Genomic DNA, 24424 nt, shown 5'->3' with positions numbered 1-24424 from the left:
TTATTCAGGCTCCCGGGTGAGATTCTGCGGTCTGACAGGAGGGGCCGGAGAAGTCGCGGGGACTCCTCTTAGATGTGGGCTTTTATAGGGAGTGGAGGCGTTTGATTGGTTGTGCCTAAGGTGAGTGGGATAAAATGGCAGGGAGTGGGGCCCGGATGGAACAAAATGGCAGGGACTTGGGCCCGGATGGGACAAAATGGTAGGCAGGGGGTGGGGCCCGGATGGTACAAAATGGCGGGGAGTGGGGCCCAGATGGGACAAAATGGTAGCCAGGGAGTGGGGCCCTGATGGGACAAAATGGTATCGGGTAGGTCCTGGCGGGGCTTTTTTCCGGGCTCCCGGCGAGGGAAGGAGGTGTGTGCGTGAGCTCCCAGCGAGGCGGGGGAGCATCCGAGCTCCCGGCGAGGGAGTGGGGAAGCATCCGAGTTCCCGGTGAGGGAGCGGGAAGCGTCTGAGCTCCCGGTGAGGGAGGGGGTGTGTCTGAGCTCCCCGCAAGGGAAGGGGGTGTGTCCGAGCTCCCCGCAAGGGAGGGGGTTGTGTCCGAGCTCCCAGAGAGGGAAGGGGGTGTGTCCGAGCTCCCCGTGAGGGAGAGGGGTGTGTCCGAGCTCCTGGAGAGGGAAGGGGGTGTGTCCGAGCTCTCTGCGAGGGAAGGGGGAGCGTCCAAGCTCCCGGCGAGGGAGGGGGGAGCGTCCGAGCTCCCGGCGAGAGGGCGGGGGTGTGCATCCATGCTCCTGGCAAGACAACCGGCCTTACATGGAGAGATTTGGATTTAGATGGCTCTACCTTGTAAGAACCCAGAACTATGTAATAATGTTTTTATATCTAGAAAAAATTGAATTCATTTTGGTATTTTCAGGCAATTTAAATATAGTCATATATGAACTAAAGAGTACTTCATCTTCTGTTTAGTGTACAGCATATTTTATATTATTTGAGTTATCATACTTATTCTGACTTATACCTAGTTCACTACAAAATCTATTCTTGTTAACATAATAGTAAACCTCTAATATATCATCTGTATGGAGCATGCTGGATATATTGTAATAATTTAATTGGATAAGGGGCATATTGAAATAGAATTTGTATAAATATACAAACAGCCATTGGACACATTGTGAAAATCTTTCCCAGAAATCCATTTACACAGACGAATCCATAAATCTGTGATTTAAATCTGGTGTAACTTTGCCTCAAGCCACCAAAGAGAAGCATGGGGTGTGTGTGTATTATAGCCATTGTATGTACCATATATATACATATATACATGTGTATGTTTGTATTTTATAAATATATACTGTTTTTCCATTATTATTGAAGTTAACCAGTAGACTAGAAATTATTTTAGACCCTAAGAGAACTTAAGGGACCTCTGCTATTACTTACTGATTAAAGTAGGGCTAAAATAAGAATATAGATGCTATATTCTATAATATTTATAGGATATCTTAAGTAAATATTCAAAATATTTTAAGGAACTGCTTATTAAAGTGCAGCATAGATACAGATACTGGTTATGAATGTCAGGCTCAATGAAGTGTCAAGAAGTGAGCATATTCATAAGACAGTATGTTTTACCAGAAGCCCCTTCATGCTCTTCTTAGTCACTACCAACCCAAAATAACCACTTTCCTGACATCTATTGCCATTTAGTTTTGCCTCTTTAAATTCTGTCTATGTTGTACTGTACATTCCTTTGATATATTTTCAGTTGTTTCAGGATGTTGAAACTGTTTCCCAACTCTGGTGCTCTTTTAGCAGTTGTTTCCCCTGGTCAGTGAATCCTCCATGTTGCCATGTGGGTGTGCATGCTGATGCTTCTCCGTGGCTGCCAGGGAACTGCAGGACTCCACAGAGGCCCTGTTTCTAGTGTCACAAAAATAATCATACATGTTGCATACCTAAATCCAGTGAAGAACTTGTCAAAATGATGGTTGATTAGAGAGATTAATAAAATATAAAAATATTTAAAGATTTGGTGACTGAACAGGACAATTAACATGTTTAACATGTTGCTAATTCTGAAAGTGAATCTAAAATGGGAAAGGTAATTTTACAGTCCATATGTTAGTCATGTCCCTGACTAAAGGAATAAGTTGGCAGTCTTTTTAAAGTTTCATCATTTTCATCATTCAAGTGCTTTTATTTCTCTAAGTGTACTGCATTTAATGACTTTTTTACTTAATACTTACTTTCTAAGTATATTATGTGAATTTGCTGGAATATATTAAATGTTGTCACTTGAAGATAGAGTAATGACTATGTTGCAAAACAGATAAATCCAAAGTGGAGAGATGATGCTGGTACATTACAGTGGCAGCAGATCCTTGGATTTAGAAGGACTGATTTCCAGAAAATCTGAGGTCTGAAGTGACCAACCGTCATGAGATTTCTTATAAATTGATGGCATTTTGATATTGAAAACAGGAGGAGGAAAACTTACAATGGAGAGGAGCAAATTTGAAAACTGGGCCACTGCTCTTTCAAAATGCATCAGTTCCCTTCGCCACCACTTGCAAGTTTATTTTAGGAACTTGAAAAGAGGAAAGAAGAGAGACAAAACATCTTTTCCTGCCTAATAACTATTCCCTTTACATTACTTCTTCCCACCAAATATGGTGAAAGTACTTTGTGGTGCTGAGAAGGGAAGTTGATTGACCTCTGACTATGGGGTTGACTGTGCCTCATGGGGGTGCTCACCTAGCAGATATTTGGGTGCTCACACCTTGTGCTGAGGCTAAGCAGAAGCAGGCATGGTTATTGGCCTTGGAGCTTTATCTAGCATGGATACAAAGCACTGGATAGGCTTGCAGATAGATGTAAAAGGGTTGAGTTTAGAGTAGGGGAACATGACCTCGTTCAGAGTCTGAAAGAAGGTGTTTCTAAGGAGAGGTAGCCAATAACATGGAGCCTAAAGTGAGAGATGGCGATGAGGGACTGTAGAGGAAATGCTTTGGGCTCAGAGGATAGCCTGCCTAGGCAGTATGGAGTCCCAGAGCTATGAGGACGCAGGGAAGAATGTGATGTGAGGCTAGAGAGGACACAGAGGCCAGACGACCTGGCTGCACAGGCCACATTGAGGATACTTTTTCTTCACTTAAGAGTCCTGGGCAGTCATTGATCAGGGTAGGGAAGGAGTGGGAGTGTGGCTGTGGTGATGACCTCAGCACATTTTACAGTTTCAAAAACCAAAACAACCCTTGTCTTGCTCAACATGGAGGATGGTTCTTACTCATGCCTAGCATGAAGGATGTTTAAGAGGGGTCGGAAGTGTCAGTGAGTTAGGTGGTAACTGCAGTGGTTTTAGGGAGGATCCTGGTAGATTGCAACAGGACAGGCAGTGCTCTTCTGGAGAGGCATGTACTGAAAGCAGAATTCAGAGTTCTCAGTGATGTGCTGGATATACTGTGTTTTATATCCAGGAGAGGGAATATCGTGAGTGATGTAGGTTTCTGGCTTGGGTGGAGGAGGGCCAGTTTTTGAGATAAAGGATGCTGAAAGAGGTCTATGTTTTGGCAGAAGAGCCCAAATTTGTTTGTTGTCCTGCCTGTGAAACAGGCAAGAGGAGCCTAAGGGGCAGTTGGGTGGACTAGAAACCCAATTCAGTGAATCATCTGCTTGAGGAAATCCATGTTCCCTTTCCCTCCCCTTTTCTCACCTGCCCCAAATGCGCCACACATAATTATTGCACAGGGTACTTGGAGAAGGAAGGAAGCATCTTGGGGAAACCTTCCTGGTCTCTAGGGCCAGGCCAGATGAGTGTTGTGGGGTGGACTGTAAATGCAGGAACTGTGGCAGTGATTGGAACTCTCCCAACCGCCACTGGTCATAGCCAAATCCAAAAAAGGTTGTTTTTTTCAAAAATATTTTAAAAAGCTCTACATCTATTTCTGCATCTACACTTTCACCATCTTTATGATCACAGCAATATTTTGGTGTTCTTTTCTAGGAAAACCCTGTGACTTTCATCATGTCATTGCATATATAACACAAGATTCTCTTAAGTCTTGTGACTATTCATTTACCTACAAACCAAGAGGTTTACACAATTTTATGCATTAGGGATCTGTCACTTCACTGCAGTTATATAGAAAACTGTGTTCTGCTCTCTGTCTTTGAAAGTTTTGATGCTGGAAATCTACCTGAATCAAGCAGGGTTTTTACTTGCAAGCCAAATACCAATTCTGCTTTATTTGTGCAAATAAAGCAGCATGCAAGCACCATGCAAGAAAGGCCTTCCAGATTAGTCAGGAAAATGGAAAAAAGGAAAATGGCCAACTATGAAAGACCACAAAGGCAGCCAACAAGAATGTGGCATCAGTCAAGACTAAGCCCTGAAAAATTAAAGCAATTAGGTCAAGAGAGATGAGAATAAAACAAAGCTAAATCACCCATACCAGTCAGAAGCCTGACAAGAACTGGAGCAGCATGCTTGAATTTGGATAGGACTGAGGTTCTGTGTCAGAACCGAGAGTCCTTAACCTGCAATGGGTTTTACAATGGCACTACAAAGCACCTCTTAGCAGGCAACTCTCCCAACCGCCACTGGTCATAGCCAAATTCAAAAAAGGTTGCTTTTTAAAAAAATATTTTAAAAAGCTCTACATCTATTTCTGCATCTACACTTTCACCATCTTTATGATCACAGCAATGCAGGTTGGCCACAGTTCCTTCCACTGTGGCCCCTGGGTGAGCTTGTTTACCCCATGACTTCCACTTCCACTGTAGCCCCGGGATGAGCTCATCTATCCCATGACTTCCTCTGTAGCCCCTGGGTGAGCTTGTCTACTCCATGGCCTGCTTTACTTTTACTCCTAACACTTCCCATTGGACATCTACATGTGTATTGTATAATTTGCCTAGGTTGCCTTCACTTGAATGTCTCAAACTCAGCAATCCAAAGCTGAGTTCATCTACCACTATCCATATAGTCTTAATCAGAACTTGGGGTTAATCACCTTCATTCTCCACACTCAAACCGCTACTGTCCATGTGGTTGTCTCATTTAACCCATTTCTTCTCCACTTGGTTTCTTGTGCATAGCCTTAGGGTAAGCCCTCATTATTTCTTGCCTGAGTTGCTACAGCATAACATGTTCTTGACTGGCATCCAGGCTCCCCACTCTTAATGCTTTCTAATCCATTCTCCTGCTAAAATGACTATTCTGAAACACAAATCTGATCTTACACCCTCCTTTAAAAGTCTTTACTGCCTCTCTGCCATCTTCAGGATTAAAGTCCAGATTTTAGTATGGCTTTGCAGGCCCTTCATGAAATCATGCAGCTCTTTCCACTGCTCTCCTCTCTCCACTTTGATAATACTCAGCTCATGTGACTCCTCCGATGGACTGAGCTCTTGCTTACTTGGTATTGTATGTTGTGCTGTTTCCTCTGCTGAGAACCCCTTTTTGAAGCATACTTAGCTTAAATTGACAGGTTTGCATATTAGTTTGCCTGAAAGACCTGGTGTAATGTACATGAGCCGTCCTATTTTATTACTGAACATCTAAATCTCTTTCCTGAGTCCAGAGAATCTCTGACCTCATGCCAGATGCCTCCTCCTACTATAGAAGCTGATAATGCAGGTACTCCCTTCCCAACCTCCCTTGCTTCTAGGGAATGGACTGGGCACATGATCTATATTGAGCCAGTAATAACCTTTTACCTTAAACTTTGAACTGGAAGCTATTGGACCCCAAGACACAGGTACCATGCAGAAGCTATTGGACCCAAGACACAGGTACCATGCTGACAGTGGCTGTGGCAGTGCTATGTCAATAATGTTGTGTTGTACACAGCCCCTAGGTGAGCTCATCTACCCTATGGCATCCTTGCTGGACCAGCTCTAGGTGTGACTTTGGACATTGCTCCTCACTGTATGACTGCTCAGCCTGGTTCTTTAGACCTTTTAGAGGGCATATGAACTACCTGATAACCTCTTAACCAACGCTTCTTTGCCCAAATAAAGCAGAATTGGTATTTGGCTTGCAAGTAAAAACCCTGCTTGATTCAGGTAGATTTCCAGCATCAAAACTTTCAAAGACAGAGAGCAGAACACAGTTTTCTATATAACTGCAGTGAAGTGACAGATCCCTAATGCATAAAATTGTGTAAACCTCTTGGTTTGTAGGTAAATGAATAGTTACAAGACTTAAGAGGATCTTGTGTTATGTATGCAATGACATGATGAAAGTCACAGGGTTTTCCTAGAAAAGAACACCAAAATATTGCTGTGATCATAAAGATGGTGAAAGTGTAGATGCAGAAATAGATGTAGAGCTTTTTAAAATTTTTTTATTGTGGTAAAATATAATATCATAATTTGTCATTTTAATTATATTAAGTGTACAATTTAGTAACATTAGTTATAGGCACAGTGTTGTGCAGTCATCACCACTATCAATTTCCAAAACTTTTTCATTACCCCAAACAGAAATTCTGTACTCAGCAGGCCATGACTCTCCATTTCCCCCTTCCCCTAGTCCCTGGCAACTTCTGCTTTACTTTCTGTCTCTATGATGTTGCCTATTCTAGACATTTCATGTAAGCAAAATAGTACATTTATTTGTCCCTTTGTGTCTGGCTTATTTCACTTAGCATTATATTTTTAAGTCTTACATTGTAGTATGTATGAGAACCTCATTCCTTTGTATGACTAAATAATATGTCATTGTATACATATACTGAATTTAATCTATTCTTCTGTTGATGGACTCTTGGGTTATTTCCACCTTTTGGCTATATTAATACAAATGTAAATAAACTGCAGTGAACACCGGCATATAAGTATCTGAGTCCCTGCTTTCAATTCTTGTGGGTATATACCCAGGAGTAGAATCGCTGGGTCATATGATAATTCTGTGTTAAATTTTTTGAGGAACCTCCAAACTGTTTTCAGTAGCAGCTATGCCATTTTGCATTCCTATCAGCAATGTACAAGGGTTTCAATTTCTCCATATTGTCACCAACACTTATTTTCCATTTTCTAAATTATAGCCAACCTAGTGGATGTGAAGTAGTACCTCATTGTGGTTTCTATTTGCATTTCCCTAATGATTACTGATGTTGAGCATCTTTTCATATATCTGGAGCTTCTCAACTGTATCATTTGTCTCAAGAGCATCTTGATCTTAATAAGTAAAGTTCCATTTCTGTAATTAGCATTTTTTCCTAGAAGTAAGAGATTGGGGTTCTCTATTATTTATCATTTTACGGCCAGACTTAGCTCTCAAACATAAGGCTTCCCTATAAATACCATTAAAGGCTTGACAGTCAGCAGCATTTTAAAAGTTATGCCTTTTTTCAACCTGATAAATGATGTGTATGCAAAACCTGCAGTTAACATCATACCTAATGGTAAAAGGCTGAATGCTTTCTTTTTCTCTAAGATTGGGAACAAGAAAAGGGTACCTCCCCTTAGCACTTACCAGTTTTATTCAGCATTGTCCAGGGAGTTCTAGCCAAGGCAACTAGACAAGAAAATGCATTTAGATTGGAAAGGAAGAAGTAAAACTATCTCTTTTTGCAGACATGCTCATGTAAATAGAAAATCCTAAGGAATCCATTAAAAACAATTTAAGGCCAGGTGCAGTGGCTCACGCCTGTAATCCCAGCACTTTGGGAGGCTGAGGCGGGTGGATCACGAGGTCAGGAGTTCAAGACCAGCCTGGCCAACATGGTGAAACCCTGTCTCTACTAAAAATACAAAAATTAGCTGGGCATGTTGGTGGGTGCCTGTAATCCCAGCTACTCAGGAGGCTGCGGCAGGAGAATCACTTGAACCCAGGAGGCAGAGATTGCTGTGAGCTGAGATCGCACCACTCCACTCCAGCCTGGGCAACAAGAGCAAAACTTTGTCTCAAAAAAAAAAAAAAAAGAACAATGTACAAAAATGAATTGTATTTCTGTACATTAGCACTAAGCAGACTAAATGTGAAATTAACACAATTCCATTTATTATAGCATCAAAAAGAATAAAATGGAAGACTATAGATCCAACACAATTCCTATTTTAAATCCTAGCTGACTTGTTTTCAAAAATTACAAGTTGATCCTATAATTCATATGAAAATGCAAGGAACCCAGAATAGTAAAACGATCTTAAAATAAAGAACAAAGGACTCATATTTCCCAATTACAAAAGTACAGTAATCACAGTAGCATAAAAATGTCCATGTAGTAAAATAATAAAGAATGTGCATGTAGATCAATGGAAACAAATTGAAAGTCCAGAAATCAACCTTCATGTTTTATGATCAGTTCATTTTTGATAAGAGTTCTGAGACAATTCAATGGGGGAAAGAATAGTCTTTTCAACAAATGGTGCAAGCATTTGGATATCCACATGTAAAAGGATGAAGTTTGGACTCCGTTTCTGTCCCTCTAAAATTCATATGTTGAAACCTAATCACCAGTGCTATGGTGATTTTCAGTCACCAAATTTGCCAGCACCTTAATCTTGGACTTCTCAGACTCCAGAACTGTGAGAAATAAATTTCTGTTGTTTGTAAATTACCCAGTTTATGATATTTTGTTTATAGCAGCCTGAATAGACTAACATACACTATATACAAAAATCAACTAAAAATGGATTAATGACCTAAATATAAGAGCTGGGGAGGAAGATATGGAAGATGGCAAGAAGAAAAGTTGTATGGACCAGGCCAGGAAGGGGCACATATAACTCCTACTCACATTTCACTGGCTGCGGAAGTCAGCCATGTAGATCAGGAGACCATATGGGAAGAAGACCCACTGGGAAGCTGGGAAATGTAGTCCAGCTCTGTGCCCAGAATGAAGAGGAGATGATTTAGGTGAGTAGATAGCCATCTCTGCTACAAGGAGGTTGCCACTGGTTATTCCTATGGACCTCTACATTCTGAAATTCTGTTCTATATTAGCTCTCCCTCATTAAGCCCTACAGTTACAAGAACTAAAAAGAAGCAAGACTAATAACACTTCTTTTCCTTGGACAAGAAAAAGGTAAAGGTAGCCAGCAAAGTTAACTTTACAGCAATCTTGCTTGCAAAAAATATTCCCCGTGATCTTGTAACCTACCTGTGTATCAGTATGATCCTGCCCCGCGACCATGATGATCTCTGCTGATCTCTGGCCTGCCCCCATATGAGTGAAGGGATAAGGATGGTTCTCTTTCTTGATATAGAGGCTAGTTAGATGAAGCTTTTGAAAATGAGTGAACGCTACCTTATAGGAGGACAAACAAGCAAACAAGTAATGGCTCAGATTGAAACCAAATGTATGAATTAGGTTCCATCAAAGATTTTCTGGAATGGACATCAGAAAGTTGGACAGTGCCCCATTGCAACCAGAGGATTCTTCCCTCAGTGGCAGGATCACAAGAATAAATTTCCTTGTCCATCTTAGTTAGAATACCTTGAGGGCATCTGTTTTGTGAGTTGATATATATTCTCAATTGAAAAAGTAGTGTACTCCAGCTGTGAGTTTGTAATCTAATTGTACGTAATGTGCTCTGTGTATATGATTACAGAGACTGATGGAAGAGCTAAAGAGAAACAGAATACAAGGGATGCTATAAACAAGGCACAATGCTGTTAATTTTTAAGAAACTGCATTCCGCAATGTCTTGAGGGATCTTGCCCAGATAGGATCCTGAGCTTCTGTATTATTCCCCTCACTCTGCAGCATACATGTGTTTAAAATTCATGCCTTTATTTTGAGTTCTGTACTTAAGCTAACTATTGCATTTTTTTCCTAAAACAATCACAGAAAGACTATAAACCGGTGCTGGATGAAGTATTTTTTTATCAGCCCACCACGAGATAAGCACAGAAATGGAAGGTATTTAGAAACTTCTAAGGCAGTTTGATACCATTGCAGTATTTAAGCACACGATCAGTGGGCTTACCTTGTTGAACAAGGTATAAACCAGTTAGAGTAGTGCTCAGTTTGTATGATGATCTGCATGAGGTGCAAGCTCATTTTTGTCACATGTAGTATGCATTAGTTTGCACGATAAAACAGACTGGGTAACTTAACAGAAAATCCAAGCAAGGTGCCAATAAGGTAGGTTCCATTCTGAGACCTTTTTTCCTAGCTTTTAGATGGCCACCATCTTGCTGTATCCTAATATGGCCAATTCTTTGTGTGTACACAAAGAGAATGAGTATGCGAGCTCACTGGTATCTCTTCTTGTAAGAATGGTAGGCCTATCATATCATGGCCCCACCCTTAGGACCCCATTCAACTTTAATTACCTCTGTAAGCCCTGTCTCCAAATACAGCCATGTGGGGAGTTATGACTTTAACATATGAATTTGTTGAGGGCAGCAGGGCATTCGGTCCATAGGATAGTAGGACCATAATGGACTGGGAATTTAAAAATTAGTCCTTTACCACAGACAGTTCAAGCAGTACTCTAGGCATGATTAAGGTGAACACAACTGGATAGTACCAATTTTAAAGAAAGCTTTAGGTTACAAATGTTTTAATATTTATCAAATTTATATAATCTTGTCATTTAATAAAATTGTTTTGTATAAAACATTGAATCTTTAGAAGAGATTAGATTATAAAAACTGGATTGGAAACTGAAAAAAAATGTACTGATTCGTTAATTCCTACAGAGGCCTGGGCTTTAGCTTGATGTAATTACAGCATGGTAGCTGTTAATAGCATAGCTGTCCTGCCTGTGCAGCTGACTCATCAATCTGTGCCTTTCCCTGCTGGCTCTGGCCTTCTGGCTTCCTGAAAACATGTCCATGGCCATTCCATAAATACCACTATCTCAGCCATTCAGAAGAAGGCACGGCACCTCCCTGGAGCCCTACCCCTGTGCTTCCTTCTCTGTGTTTTATAATCTCAACAAATAGGAACGTTATTTTCATGGTTACTCACATTAAAACCATGGAACATTTTCAGTTTTGCTCTTTTCCTTTGGAGATCTCTTTTCTCTCCCACCTGCTGATTCTGCCTCCAAAATGCTTACTCCCTCAGTATCCTCCTTTCTAAGGTGTTGTCAGCCTTGCACCAGGCTACTGTTATCATGTCTTATTTGGAGTATTTCAGTAAGCACCTCACCACTATCCTTCAGTTTCTTTCTCTCCAGTCTAATATTGTGAAGCACGGTTCTGACTATATCACTTACAAGCTGAAAAAGCCTTTGCTGGTTTCCTTTTCTTACAAAATAAAGTCCAGCCTCCTTAACAAGGGATTTAAGGTATTCTGTAATCTGCCTCTTATCTTTCTTTCCTCCCTGCTCTCCCTTCACTCTATCCTTTCAACATGCATACTATATTATAGACATAGCTATGTTTTACATTTTCCTGCTTTTATGTCTTTGCCTGGAGTTTTCTTTGGCCTGGAATTTTCTTCCATCCAAATTCTGCTCTTCAGAGGACCCTTTGTTCTTCAAAGTCTAGTTCAGATATCACCTTTCCCACAGTTTTCCTTAGTCTCTCTGTTTAGCATTAATGATTAATTAATATGCTCCCATAACATGTTGAAGTGTCATACCTAACTTTACTGTGTATTCACTCTCTCCTAGTTGATCAGTTTTTTGAGAGCAGGATCCATGACGTATTCAGAGTTGGCATTACCCCCGTCCCAGTTCACAGTATTGAGCATGTGGTTGGTGCTCAGTTGGGGTGTTGCTAATGTAAGGCTGTGATCCATATGTGGAAGAAGAGCATAGGAAACTCAGGTCATGAAGAGAATGATAATGCCTCTCTACATCTTTTTGAGAACCAGGAGAGCAGAAGAGGCAACTTTGCATGTGCCCTTGATTCTGCTCAGAAGGCAGGAGTAGATCCCGTAAGATTACTCTTCATTGTACTGCCTGAGGAAGATAGTCAGGGGATATTCAGTAGTCAGAAGGAAACCTTGCCCCAGGCTGAGGTATTTACAGCTTATGATTTTAGAAAAGTGGCAAGTTCTTAGCAATATGAAGCAAAGACATTCTCTTGATTGTGTCCATTGATTCTAGGGCAAGGTTGCAGCTCATCAGCTGTGCTTTTATTTTCTCTATCACCAGTAATATCACCTCTCCTATTCTTGATATTGGTAATTTGTATCTTTTCTTCTTCCTCATCAGTCTGGCTAGAAGTTTATTGTATTTCTCTAGGTTCTCCAGAAAAACAGAACCAACAGATTATATAAAATGAGATTTATTATAGGGAATTGGTTCATGCAGTTATGGAGGCTAAACCCCAACCCAGGATCTGCTTGGCAAGCCGGAGGCCCAGGAGAGCCAATGGTGTCATTCCACTCCTAGTCTGAAGGCCTGAGAACCAGGAGATCCCATGATGTGAGTGCTGGCGTACCCAAAGGCAGGAGAAGACAGATAGAGAGAATTCTTTCTTACCCAGCCTTTTATTCTATTCAGGCCTTCAGTAGATTGGATGAGGCCCATCCACTCTGAGGGAGGTATCTGCTTTATTCATCTGTGGATTCAAATATTAATTTTATCCAGAAACAACCTTATAGACAAAGCCAGAAATAATGTTTAATCAATTATCCTGGCACTCATGGCTCAGTCAGGTTGACATATAAAATTAACCATCACATTTATAGATCTTCTTAAAAAATCAATGAAACTTCGGATTTTGTTGATTTTCTGTATTGTTTTACTATTTTCTATGTATTTGCTTTCTGCTCCATTCTTTATTAATAGTTTCTTTTCTTTTATTTGCTTTTGGTTTTCTAGTTCCTGCAGATGGAAGCTGAGATAAAATTTCCTGCTACATAGTGTTATAGTGCATCCCACATATTCTGGCAAGTGTTTTCATTTTTGCTTAGTGCAAAATACTTTCTCATTCTTAATTTCTTCTTTGCCCCATGTGTTATTTAGAAGTATGTAAGTTTCCAGATATTGGGATTTTTCCAAAGATCTTTTTGCTACTGATTTCTAATTTAATTACATTGTAGTCAGAGAAAACATTTTGCTGAGTTAAGTCTCAGACAAAATTATTTAAATTTATTTTTAAATAAATTTAAAAATTTATTGAGACTTATTTAATGTCCAATAATACGATCTGTCTTGGCAAATGTTCCATGTGCATCTGAAAAGAATGTGTATTCTGGTATTGTTGAGTAGAATGTTCCATAAATGACAATTAGGTCAAGGTGGCTGATAGTTTTGTTCAAACTTTCTGTATCCTTACTGATTTTTTTTGTCTACTTTTTCTATTTTTGAGAACAGTATTGAAATTTTCCATTGTAATTGTTGTTTTGTCTGTTTCTCCTTGCAGTTCTATCACTTTTTTTAAACTTCTGTCATTTGGTGTATAATTGTTTCCTGATCTTCATGAATTGATCTGTTTATGATATAATCTCTCTATCCCTGGTATAATATTCTTTGCTTTGAAATCTACTTTGTCTGATACTAAGTCAGCTTTCTGTTGATTTATTTTACATCCTTTTACTTTGGACCTATTTGTGTCTGTATATTTCAAGTATGTTTCATTTTGGCAACATATCATTAGGTCTTGTATTTTTATCCAATCTGACAAGCTCAGCCTTTTTAACTGGGGAGTTATGGCATTTATATTTAATCTGATTATTGATATGATTAGATTTAAATGTACCATATGGCTATGTGTTTGCTTTTTTCTGTTTTTGTTTGCTATTTTTATTTTGTTTGCTATTATTTATAATTTACTACATTATAAATAATAGCAAACTAAAAATAGCAAGCAAAAACAAAAATAGCAAGCACATCTATGTTATTTATGTTACAAATAATAGCAAACAAAATAATATTAATATTAAATATTTAAAAATAGGTAATAATACATAAGTTTTTTTTATTTGCCTCATCTGTCATTTGTTCCCTTTTCTTCCTTCTTTTAGACTCATAGAATGTGTGTGTGTGTGTGTGTGTGTGTGTGTGTCTGCATCTGCATGTGAGTGACATTCCATATTTTTCCTTTTTTGATTATTAGCTACAACTTTTTGTTTTGTTATTTTAGTGGTTACTTTAGAGTTTATAGTATGCATCTTTATTTTCTCACAGTTTACCCTCGAGATATTATACCACTTCACATACAACATAGTATAAGAACCATATAATAGTTTACTTCCATTTTCCTCCTCCTTCCTAATTATTTCCTGGTATTGAGTCAAGACTCTTCCGAGAACTCTCTCTTGTGACCTTGAGTTAGGTTTTCTAGTCTGGCTGGTAGGAACAGACACTGTTCTCAGTCCTCTGTCAACAGAGCTCTGTTTCTTCCAGTCTGGTTTGATGTTGCTTTCCCAGACTTCAGATAGTTTCCTCACATACATGTGCTGGTAGACCTCTACTGAAAACTTAGGGGAGACCCATCTGTAGATCCCCTGAGCTATCTGTTGCTGTGCAGCTCTCTCTCCTTTTGTTTTCCTGCAAACAGCTGGTGCCATGTTGTCCCTGGATTCTCATCATGACTCAGGAAGTTTGCTGTGCTCAGCCTGACCTTTTCTCCCCGCACTGTGGCCTGGAGACTTTCTTGAGGCAGTAAGTTGGAGCAGCTGTAGGTTCACACTGTTTTCCATCAAGAACCACAGTCCCTGACTGCCTGATGTCCAGTGTCTTGAAAGTGTTAGTTTATACAGTTTGTCTCGTTTTTTTGGTTGTTTCAGGTAGAAGGGTTACTTCATCTTGGTGGAAGTGGTCTGTTAGGATATTTCTAATAAGAATGTAGTATTTTTAAGTGTGTAAGAAGAATGAAAATAACATTTTTTTTCAATTTCTATAATTAGTGACTCCATCTTTATAGTTGCTAAGGCCAGAAACCTCGGAGTCATCCTTGACTCATCTCTCTGCAACCTCTAGTCCAAAATTCATGTTCATACCACTGCAAAATATAATATATCCAGAATCTGACAACTCCTCATGACCTCTGCTGCTAGCATTGTGGGGGGCAAATTACTGAGCCTCTCTGTGCCTCAGTTCTTGATTTTGCAAAATAATGCCTAATAATAGTACCACTTCATAATATTGTTATGAAGTGTTAATAAATCATTATTTTAAAAGTGCACAGAACAGTGCACAGTATGCATTAAGAATTTTATGAGTGTTTGGGCTGGGCACCTTGGCTCATGCCTGTAATCCCAGTACTTTGGGGGGCTGAGGAGGGTGGATCACCTGACGTTGGAAGTTCGAGACCAGCTTGACCAACATGGAGAAACTCCGTCTCCACTAAAAAAATACAAAAAAATTAGCTGGGCATGGTGGCACATGTCTGTAATCCCAGCTACTCAGGAGGCTGAGGCAGGAGAATCACTTGAACCTGGGGAGGTGGAGGTTGCAGTGAGCCAAAACCGCACCATTGCACTCCAGCCTGGGCAACAAGAGCAAAATTCCATCTCAAAAAAAAGAATTATGAGTGTTTATTCAGTGACAAAGGCAGAATTGGGATTCTCTCTCATGTCTGACTGGTTCCCGAGACATAGCTCTCTCATGTTACCTCTGCTTTTCTTCTGTGCCTAGAGTTGTGGTCAGTGCTGGAAAATACAAAATGGTGAGAGAGTGGACACTTTCCCAGAAGACACTTGCTAGTTGGGTGACAGGAGCTAAATATGATAGAATCATGCTTTGATATAGTGAGAGATCATGGGCTGCAGCCCACCCCTCTGGGACTAGTCCTGGTAAAAGTCCCCACATCCGGACCTCCCACCCTTCTCCACACTCCCACCCCAGCTTATAGCCTGGGCTGTCCGAAACCACAGCAGGGAGCTTGTGACAAGACTCTGCTGCTTTAGAATTTGGCCCTAGTACCACGGACCTCATTGTCTTGTGTGTGTACTGCTCAGGAAAACACTTTGGAGCAAGGCAACCCTGACAGCTGCAAGGATCTAGTGCTCTGACTCCGCAAGCATGGATTTCATCTCACAATGGAGAGCCCCTATGTGCTTTGTGAGTGGTTTCTGAATTCATGCAAACATTTTCTCCCTCTAGAGAAGCTTATAGTTTCATGTCCTTGTCAGACTACAGACGTGACCCTCTCTGATCCTCTTAGGTAGCAGGCCCAGTTCAGACTATATATCCTAAAACTAAAAGTAGGATGCTAAGGTGGGAGCTACAAGGAATGAAGGGCGATGACTAACAGACATAAGCAGAGAAACAAATGAATGGACTCTGCCTGAGTCTGTTTATCCACAATCATGATTTACATGTGAACAAAGATGCTTAAGTTTATTTTATAAAAGATTATTTTCAGTCAGAGATGGGGATTTGATGTTAGATGTTAATTTAATATGGAAGAGTTTATGCAGACCACTCTAGGACTAAATAGAATTAGAAATGTCAGCCTAGAGCTAGGACATTGCTAAACCATTTTTCTGAGATTTTGCAGATACTGTCAAGTCAACAAATAAATTGATATATGGACGATATTTTGTGAATTTTTAAAAAATCGAATTTGTGTTCTAGAGCAGCAATGAAAAAGCTGAAACAACCATAGTGTATAAATATATTATATCAGAAATACAATAATACTTTTGTGCATGTTGCCGTCCATTATTTTATTGGCATTAACTCCTTTTGCATTAACTGACCTAAAACTATTGTCTTTAAAAACAAAATCATAAAGAGCATGAAATTCTGAATGTTGCTTATAAAAATTCACCAATTGGGCACATTATACTATCTTGCTTATTAACAATTTTAATTAAATTATGAATTCGGATAAGCATTAGGTAGTTAATTTTTGACACCTTGAGAACACTATGATTGTACTAAAACTAAATATATTGCATCCTACTATTTTAAAAGATAATCTTTTTTTCAACTGTATCTGGAGATATGAATAGCATACAGACTGTAAACTCTGGCTGACTCAGTAAGAGGACTGTTAGAGAGTTTCTGTATAAATTTGATGGGTTTAATTAAGCATCACTTGAACCAAACACATTTTTTGGCTCTACAAGCTCACTCACTTCTTGGTACACAGCGGTATATTCAGTTAGGTCCCAGGGATGTGGGAGAAAGTGCCATAATGTCTCCAGGATTTTTAAAAATTTAAACATGTATTGAGAAAATTGGAGATTCATATGCAGTGATAAGAAATAATACACGGAGGGCTGGGTGCAGTGGCTCATGCTTGTAATCTTAGTACTTTGGGAGGCTGAGGTGGGCGGATCACAAGGTCAGGAGTTCAAGACCAGCCTGGCTAATATGATGAAACCCCATCTCTACTAAAAATACAAAAATTAGCCAGGCGTGGTGGCGGGCACCTGTAGTCCCAGCTACTTGAGAGGTTGAGGCAGGAGAATCGCTTGAACCTGAGAGGCAAAGGTTGTAGTCAGCCAAGACTGAGCCACTGCACTCCAGCCTGGGCGACAGAGTGAGACTCCATCTCAAAAAAAAAAAAAGAAATAATACACGGAGATCTTGTGTACCCATGACTTAGTTTCCTGCATGGTAATATTTTGTAGAACTGTAGAGCTGTGTCACAACCAGTATATTTACAGTGATACAATCCACTGATCTTATTCAGATTTCCCCAGTTGTACTTTGTACTTGTACTTGTTTGTGTGTATTTGTGTTCTTTTTTTTTTTTTTTAGACAGAGTTTTGCTCTTGTCACCCAGGCTGGAGTACAATGGCACAATCTCAGCTCACTGCAACCTCTGCCTTCCAAGTTCAAGTGATTCTCCTGCCTCAGCCTCCCCAGTAGGTAGGATTATAGGCACGTGTCACCAGGCCCAGCTAATTTTTTGTATTTTTATTAGAGACAGGGTTTGACCATGTTGGCCAGGCTGGTCTCAAACTCCTGACCTCAGATGATCCACCTGCCTTGCCCTCCCAAAGTGTTGGGATTACAGGTGTGAACCACCATGCCCAGGCTTGGGTTTAGTTCTATATAGTTTTGTCACATGTGTAGGTTTATGTATCCACCATCGTCATCAAAATACAGGACTGTTCCATTACTGTAGGACCTCTCACTCACTCCAATTCCTTACCCTTGATGACCACCAAAATCTGTTCTCCATCTCTAAAATTTTGTCTCTCAAAAATGTTATATAAATGAAATCATACAGTATATAACCTTTTGGGGTTGACTTTTTCGTTCAGCACAGTCCCCTGGAGATTCATTCAATATATGTGTATATCAATAGCTTATTTCTTTTTATTGCTGATTGTTATTTATGGTGTATATATGTGTGTGTGTATATATATCTGTATATACACAAATACACACACATATATATACTTTTTTTGTTGTTTAAACATTCACCCACTGAAGAACATCTGGTCTGATTCCTGTTTTTGGCTGTTACAAATAAAGCTGCTATGAACATTTTAGTACTGGTTTTTGTATTAACATAAGTTTTTCTTCCTCTGGGATTAATGTTTAAAGGTAACACTGCCGGGTTGAATGGTAATTGCATGTTGAATTTTATAAGAAACTGCCAAATGATTTTCCAGATTGGATTTACCATTTTGTATTCCCACTAGCAATGTGTGAGTGATCTAGTTTCTCCACATCATTGCCATAATTTGGTGCTATCACTGATTTTTATTTTAGCCATTCTGATGGGTATGTAATGATATTGCATTGTAGTTTTAATTTGTATTTTCCTGATGGCTAATGTTGCTGAACATCTTTTCAAGTGCTTATTTGCCATTGCTAAATCCTCTTCAGTGAAATGTCTGTTTATGTTTTTGCCCATTTTCTAACTGAATTTTTTTTAGTTGTTTTAATAATTATTTATGTATGCTAAGTAGTACTCCTCTGTTGGATATGTGGTTTGCAAATATTTTTTCCCAATCTGTAGCTTCACATAAGCTTTGAAAAGTTTTTAATTTCAATGAGGTCTCTTCATGACTTTTTAATGTTTGGTCTTTTTTGACAAATAGGGATAAGTACCTTCAATAGAATTAGAGCATTTTTCTGTGTTATTTTTATTCCTTTTTATTCTCTACCTTCTTCTCCTTGACTTTTACTTTCTTTAGCAACATAAACTTTTTCTTGATTGTGAAAAATATTGTATAGTATTAAAATTGTACTTTATTTCAGTGTTCTTAATGTTCTTTAGTAAGGAACTTTATTTTTCTCTTGCCTTTTACAAACATCCAGAACATTTCCTTTTTGTTTGATCACATTTTTTTTGCAAGCATTTGTTGGCAATTGTTTATGTTCTTCAACAGTTACGTGTTAACTATACAATCTTCCCCTTTCTTCAAAACCAGACCCATATGCAGATGGCATTTCGTTTTTATCATAGTTAATAGTGACAGAATAGCCCCCTAGAAACCATAGAGAAAATCTCTGCGTTTGTATATTTATTTTCTCCAATTATGAAAAGAAAAGGCTACCCTCATTCATCAGGATTTAGAGATATGCCTTTCCTGAGTGTCCCTAGTCACTGAGCCTACCAGTGACTCTTCTGCAGTCATGGGTTGTGGGAGGGATGCCTTGCATACTTGACCCATCTGCCTGTTGTGTCCAGTTGAAGCAGCAGCCTTGGGTGAGGAGTGTGCCCCAGCTCTCCACATGCCCCAGACCTGTGGTAGGTTCCTGAGCCTCACTGAGCACTTCTTCTTCCCTATGTAAAGAAGGGCAAGGGGAAGAATACAGCCCACCCTACCTTTCACTAAGGGCAGTCCTGAAAATTTCTCATATCTCTCTTTTTGTGGTATCTGACTCTAGTGAAAGAAGGTACCCAGCGTCTTTCCCTGCTGTATGGATGCAGAGAAAAATATACTTATCAACTGTTGGATAGCTAAAAAGATAATGATACCAAGCCAACTAACAAAAAGCACCTTTTCTTTTTATGAAATAGAAATGACTTCTAGAATCTTTCAATAAGTAGGAATTAGAGCTCATTTAGTTAATTATCAGTAAAGATGTATTAGCACCTACTTGATGCCAGACTCTTTTCTTGGTAGAAGGGATACAGCAATGAACAAAAGGAAGGGAAACCTCTGTACTTGTGAAGCGTATATTTTAGGGAGGAAAATAGATGATAACTAGATGAAATGTGTAGTATATTAATCAGTGAAAACCACTCAAGAGAAAAATAAGGTGAGTAAGGGAGATAGGAAGTACCATGGTAGGGGTGGTGGTACAGTTTTAAGGAAGTTGGTCTAAGAGAATGTCCTGGGGAGAGTGATTTCTGGGTTAAGACCTGAAGTGAGTGATGGGGCAGCCATGCAGATACGTGGTAGATGAAGAGCAGCACGGGCAGAGGGCACAGCACCCTCAAGGCCCAGAGGTGGGCCTGGGCTGTTCAAGAACAGCAGAGAAACTTATGTGGCTGGACTGCAGGGAGTGATGGGAGTTCCAGTCCATAAATATCATGGAGAGGATCATACAGGATTTTTTAAGTAATTTTGCTTCACTCTGGGTGGCATGGGAGCTGCCAGAGGGCTCTGAGCAGAGAGGTGGATAGTCAGAGTCTGACTTATGCATTAATTGGGTCTCTGGATACTCTGTTGGCTGTAGAATGCACAGGATATGAGCAAAGGCAGAGAGACCAGATAGGAAGCTATGGCAATGGCTTAGGACAGAGACAATGGAGTCCTGGACCACGGCTGGAAATGTAGGGGTATGTGGAGGTAGCCAAAGCGGTTGGGTTGTGAATAGATTTTCAAGGCAAAATGAAGGATTTGATAATATGTTGGAAGTGAGGGGTAACAAAAGAGAGGCATCACAGATGACCCTCAGGTTTGGCCTGAGCAACTTCACAAATGGAATCGTCATTTCTGAGACAAGGACAACATTATGAATGATTTGTGTCAAGTAAATCCTAGATAATACTGTAAGAGCATTACATCTTTATTTTAAAGGTGAGGATTAACATGCGTAGAGTAAAATGCATTAAAGTGTACTCATTCCAAATTATAGCTTTGCAGGAACACTAGATCTTAAATATATTTTATTCATCATTGGAATTTGGGGGAAATATTTTTTATTTATTTCTTTAATAATTTACATATTAAATCCTTTATCATTTTTATCTGTTTTGAGAAACAAGGCACATCTCTCTCTCTGCTACAAATTGAAACATAAAATAATTTCTTCCACAAGTATCTTTTAGCCCTATTATGCATACTCATGATATACTAGCCCTATAGGGAGAATAAAGTACAATCTTTGCCCTCAGGGACTGTATTATTTAGTTGAACATAAATAAATGATGTGAAAACTGCAAAACAAATTCAAACAACACAGACGGTTTCTTGTTTCTTGATTTCTTGAATGTGTATGTCACTTCATCCTCTGGAATATCTACCACAAAGTGACAGTGTTTTGGTTCTGTGATCTGAAAGATGACTTACCGAAAAGAGCATGTGAAGAAAATGTATTATATCATTCCTGATGAGTAAGAAAGCCAACCGAGGTTTTGAAGCATGCCTCACATAGAGGGCTTTGATGTGGCATAATTTTGGGTTTCACTGGTACCTGAGTAGACTTCTGTAGATGATGACATCTCATGAAAAACACATGCTTCTTAGTCAATTTACTAGTGAAATAGTGTTGGGAGAATCCAGCCTATAGGCAGTCCTCATGCTCAGCAGAAAAATGTTCTGACAATTAAAACAATTTTAATTTGATTCTTATTTTCTCATAGAAAAAGTGATGTGACAGAGAATTTTGATTCTGACTGGGGATCTGATGCCCAAAATTTTACAGAAATTACCATAAACATTGTAATTAATTACATTTATTTTCAAGTGTAAGTGGCATGCTATTTAGTATAAAACTTAGATACTATTTAAAAACTTGATGGCATTTTATTTATGCTAACACTATCGCATACTATACCAGAGGCTGCTTTTGTTTTCATGTATTCTACTTAAATTTTACTAAAGCAAATCATAGTAACTCTCATGGCACTTAATGGAATTCAAAAGAACTTTATTCAGATTTTTACCATCTTCTTTGAAAGAAATCTTGGCCTCATTGATACATTTTTGAGAAACTGATTCAAGAATAATTTTCTTTCAACTGGGCGCAGTGGCTCACACCTGTAATGCCAGCACATTGGGAGGCCAAGGGGGTGGATCATGAGGTCAGGAGTTTGAGACCAGCCTGGATAACATGGTGAAACCCCGTCTCCACTAAAAATAAAAAATTAGCCATGCGTAGTGGCATGCGCCTGTAATCCCAGCTACTCAAGAGGCTGAGGCAGGAGACTCGCTTGAACCCGGTAGGCTGAGGTTACAGTGACCTGAGATCATTCCACTGTAGCCCAGCATGGGTGACAGAGGGAGACTCCATCTCAAAAAAAAAAAAAAAATATATATATATATATATATTTTTTTTTTCTTTCTGTCATTCCTCTGATATTTTGTTGAACAGGCTTTTCCCTCTAAACTACATAAACTAATCTGATTTTTTATGAACAATACCTCGCTTAGCAATGGCAGAAAGCTTTGCCATCATAGATAGCTACAGTTGCAATCAGCTAGGTACTATTTACATTGCTGATGTGTTTTATAATTGTTATTTACATTTCTTAGCAGAGATATTTCACACTTTTCTTTTGCCTTTGATTTGTTTCTATTGGTTTTTTTTTTCACCAATGCAAACTTTAGATCGCCAACACTTAAAATTCCTAATACTTTATTTTTATTTATTTATTTTGGCAGGTAAGGTTTTGCTCTTGTCACCCAGGCTGGAGTACAGTGGTGCGATCTTGGCTCACTGCAGTCTCCGCCTCCCAGGTTTAAGCAATTCTCCTGCCTCAGCCTCGTGAGTAGCTGGGATTACAGGCGCCTGCCACCATGCCTGGCTAATCTTCGTATTTTTAGCCTTAAAATCATAAAAATCATCTGATTAGAGTGCAGTTTTTTTAATAGGATAAATGACTGTGAGGTGATGAGACCTTTCTTTGTATGACAGCACTTAGAAATTCAAAAAAATCTTCACTGTCAGAGCAGCCAAGGCAGCCTATAAACTTAGGCTGGACTTGTCCTGACACCTGTTTGAAGCTATTTTATTTGGTTTCTTCAGAGATGGTTTCATAGCCACATGAGAAAATTTGTTTTTTATGTTATGGTGATAGCTCACTCTCCCTTTAACTAATATTATTCTCTTTGCCCTGTCTTCCTTATCACATGGCTTAGCTCTGCCACCTTCTCTTCATTCATGGCTGCTTAAGCTTCTGATGGATCTTGAAGGGAGTAGATAAACTTTCCTTGTGACTTTGGAGCCATCACATTTGATCTTTGGGCCTACTCCCCTCTCCTCATCTACTGGGATAAATATTAGTAGTGATCTACTTGTAAGACTTGTTTTTCCCAAGAAGATAATTAGGTTATCTCTCTCCCTACCCCTCACCAAGAAATCAAAATAAATTAGAACCTTCCTTTCAGTATCTGAAAGTCTTTAAAGGTGTTTTAAACCACTAGAGGGAGCCCATATTGTTCTGATTTCTGAATCCTATAATGTTTTACAACTTGATTTTATTGCCTATAGAAAAGGATCTCTCTAACCAATGACTGGATCAGTACATCCATAACTGTAGTGATCTCTTTTAGTTTGCATCTTTTCTTTTTTTCCCAATTTTTTTTTATTGTGGTAAAACATACATAATACAAAATTTACTGTCTTGACCATTTTTAAGTGTACAATTCAGTGGTATTAAATAAATTCATAATGTGCAACCACAGTCATCATCCATCTTTATAACTCTTTTCATCTTGTAAAATAGAAACTCTGTACCCATTAAACAATAACTCCTTATTATCCCCTCCACCTAGCTCCTGGCAGCAGCCCTTGTACTTTCTGTTTTTATAATTTTGACTATACTAGGTATCAGATATACAGTACTTGTCTTTTTGTGACCTATTTCCCTTAACATAATGTCCTCAGGGTTCATCCATGCTGTTGCATGTCAGAATTCCCTTAGTTTTTAAGGCTGAATAATATTCCATTGCACATATGTACCACATTTTGCTTATCTGTTGGTAAACACTTGTGGTGTATCCACTTTTTAGCTGTTGTTTTAGTTCATTTGTGTTGCTATAAAGGAATACCTGAGGCTGGGTAATTTGTTTTTAAAAGAGGTTTATTTGGCTCATGGTTCTGCAGACTGTACAAGAAGTGTGGCCCAAGCATCTCCATCTGGTGAGGGCCTCTGCTGCGTAGTCCAGATTACAAAGTAAAGGGAAGGGAATGGCTGGTTTCCTCTGTGCCATGCTTTGGACTTGGAATCTTTTACCCAGGCTTTGAAAGCCACGGGAGTTGGTATTTGTTCCCCACTCTTCCCTCCACATGCCATCCCATCAGAGTTTCCGTTGCTTTTTAGGACACACTGGGGGCAAGTCTCTCCTACTGGCACAATTGGTAGGTAACACCACCCTCAAGGGTTGTGGAAGGTGGAAGGGAGTTGGCGTGTAGAGATCACATGGTGAGAGAGGAAGCAGAAGGTGGGGAGGTGCCAGGGTCTTTCTAACAACCAGCTCTGGCAGGAACTAATAGAGCGAGAACTCACTCATCACAGCAAGGATGTCACCAAGCC

The 24424-nt window shown here is 39.4% G+C and overlaps 1 protein-coding gene across 3 annotated transcripts in view; it reads left to right on the top strand.

The window, feature by feature from the left end:
• The window catches only part of ANO10 (anoctamin 10), a 244775-nt gene that overhangs the window by 83635 nt on the left and 136716 nt on the right, over positions 1–24424 (top strand). Inside the window, exon 11 of one of the 3 annotated variants that reach the window (XM_021676146.2) lies at positions 12682–12759. The exons of the other annotated variants lie outside the window; for them this stretch is intronic. Coding sequence (XP_021531821.1) covers positions 12682–12723 — 42 coding nt within the window. The 3' untranslated portion in view covers positions 12724–12759. Of the gene's footprint in view, positions 1–12681; positions 12760–24424 lie in introns of those variants that run through there. 3 annotated transcript variants of the gene reach the window in all.

This window comes from Aotus nancymaae, unplaced genomic scaffold, assembly GCF_030222135.1.
Source record: "Aotus nancymaae isolate 86718 unplaced genomic scaffold, 86718_ANA_hifiasm-v0.15.2.pri h1tg000067l, whole genome shotgun sequence".
Classification (NCBI taxonomy): Eukaryota; Metazoa; Chordata; class Mammalia; order Primates; family Aotidae; genus Aotus; species Aotus nancymaae.
This window is presented reverse-complemented; position numbering and strand designations above follow the sequence as displayed.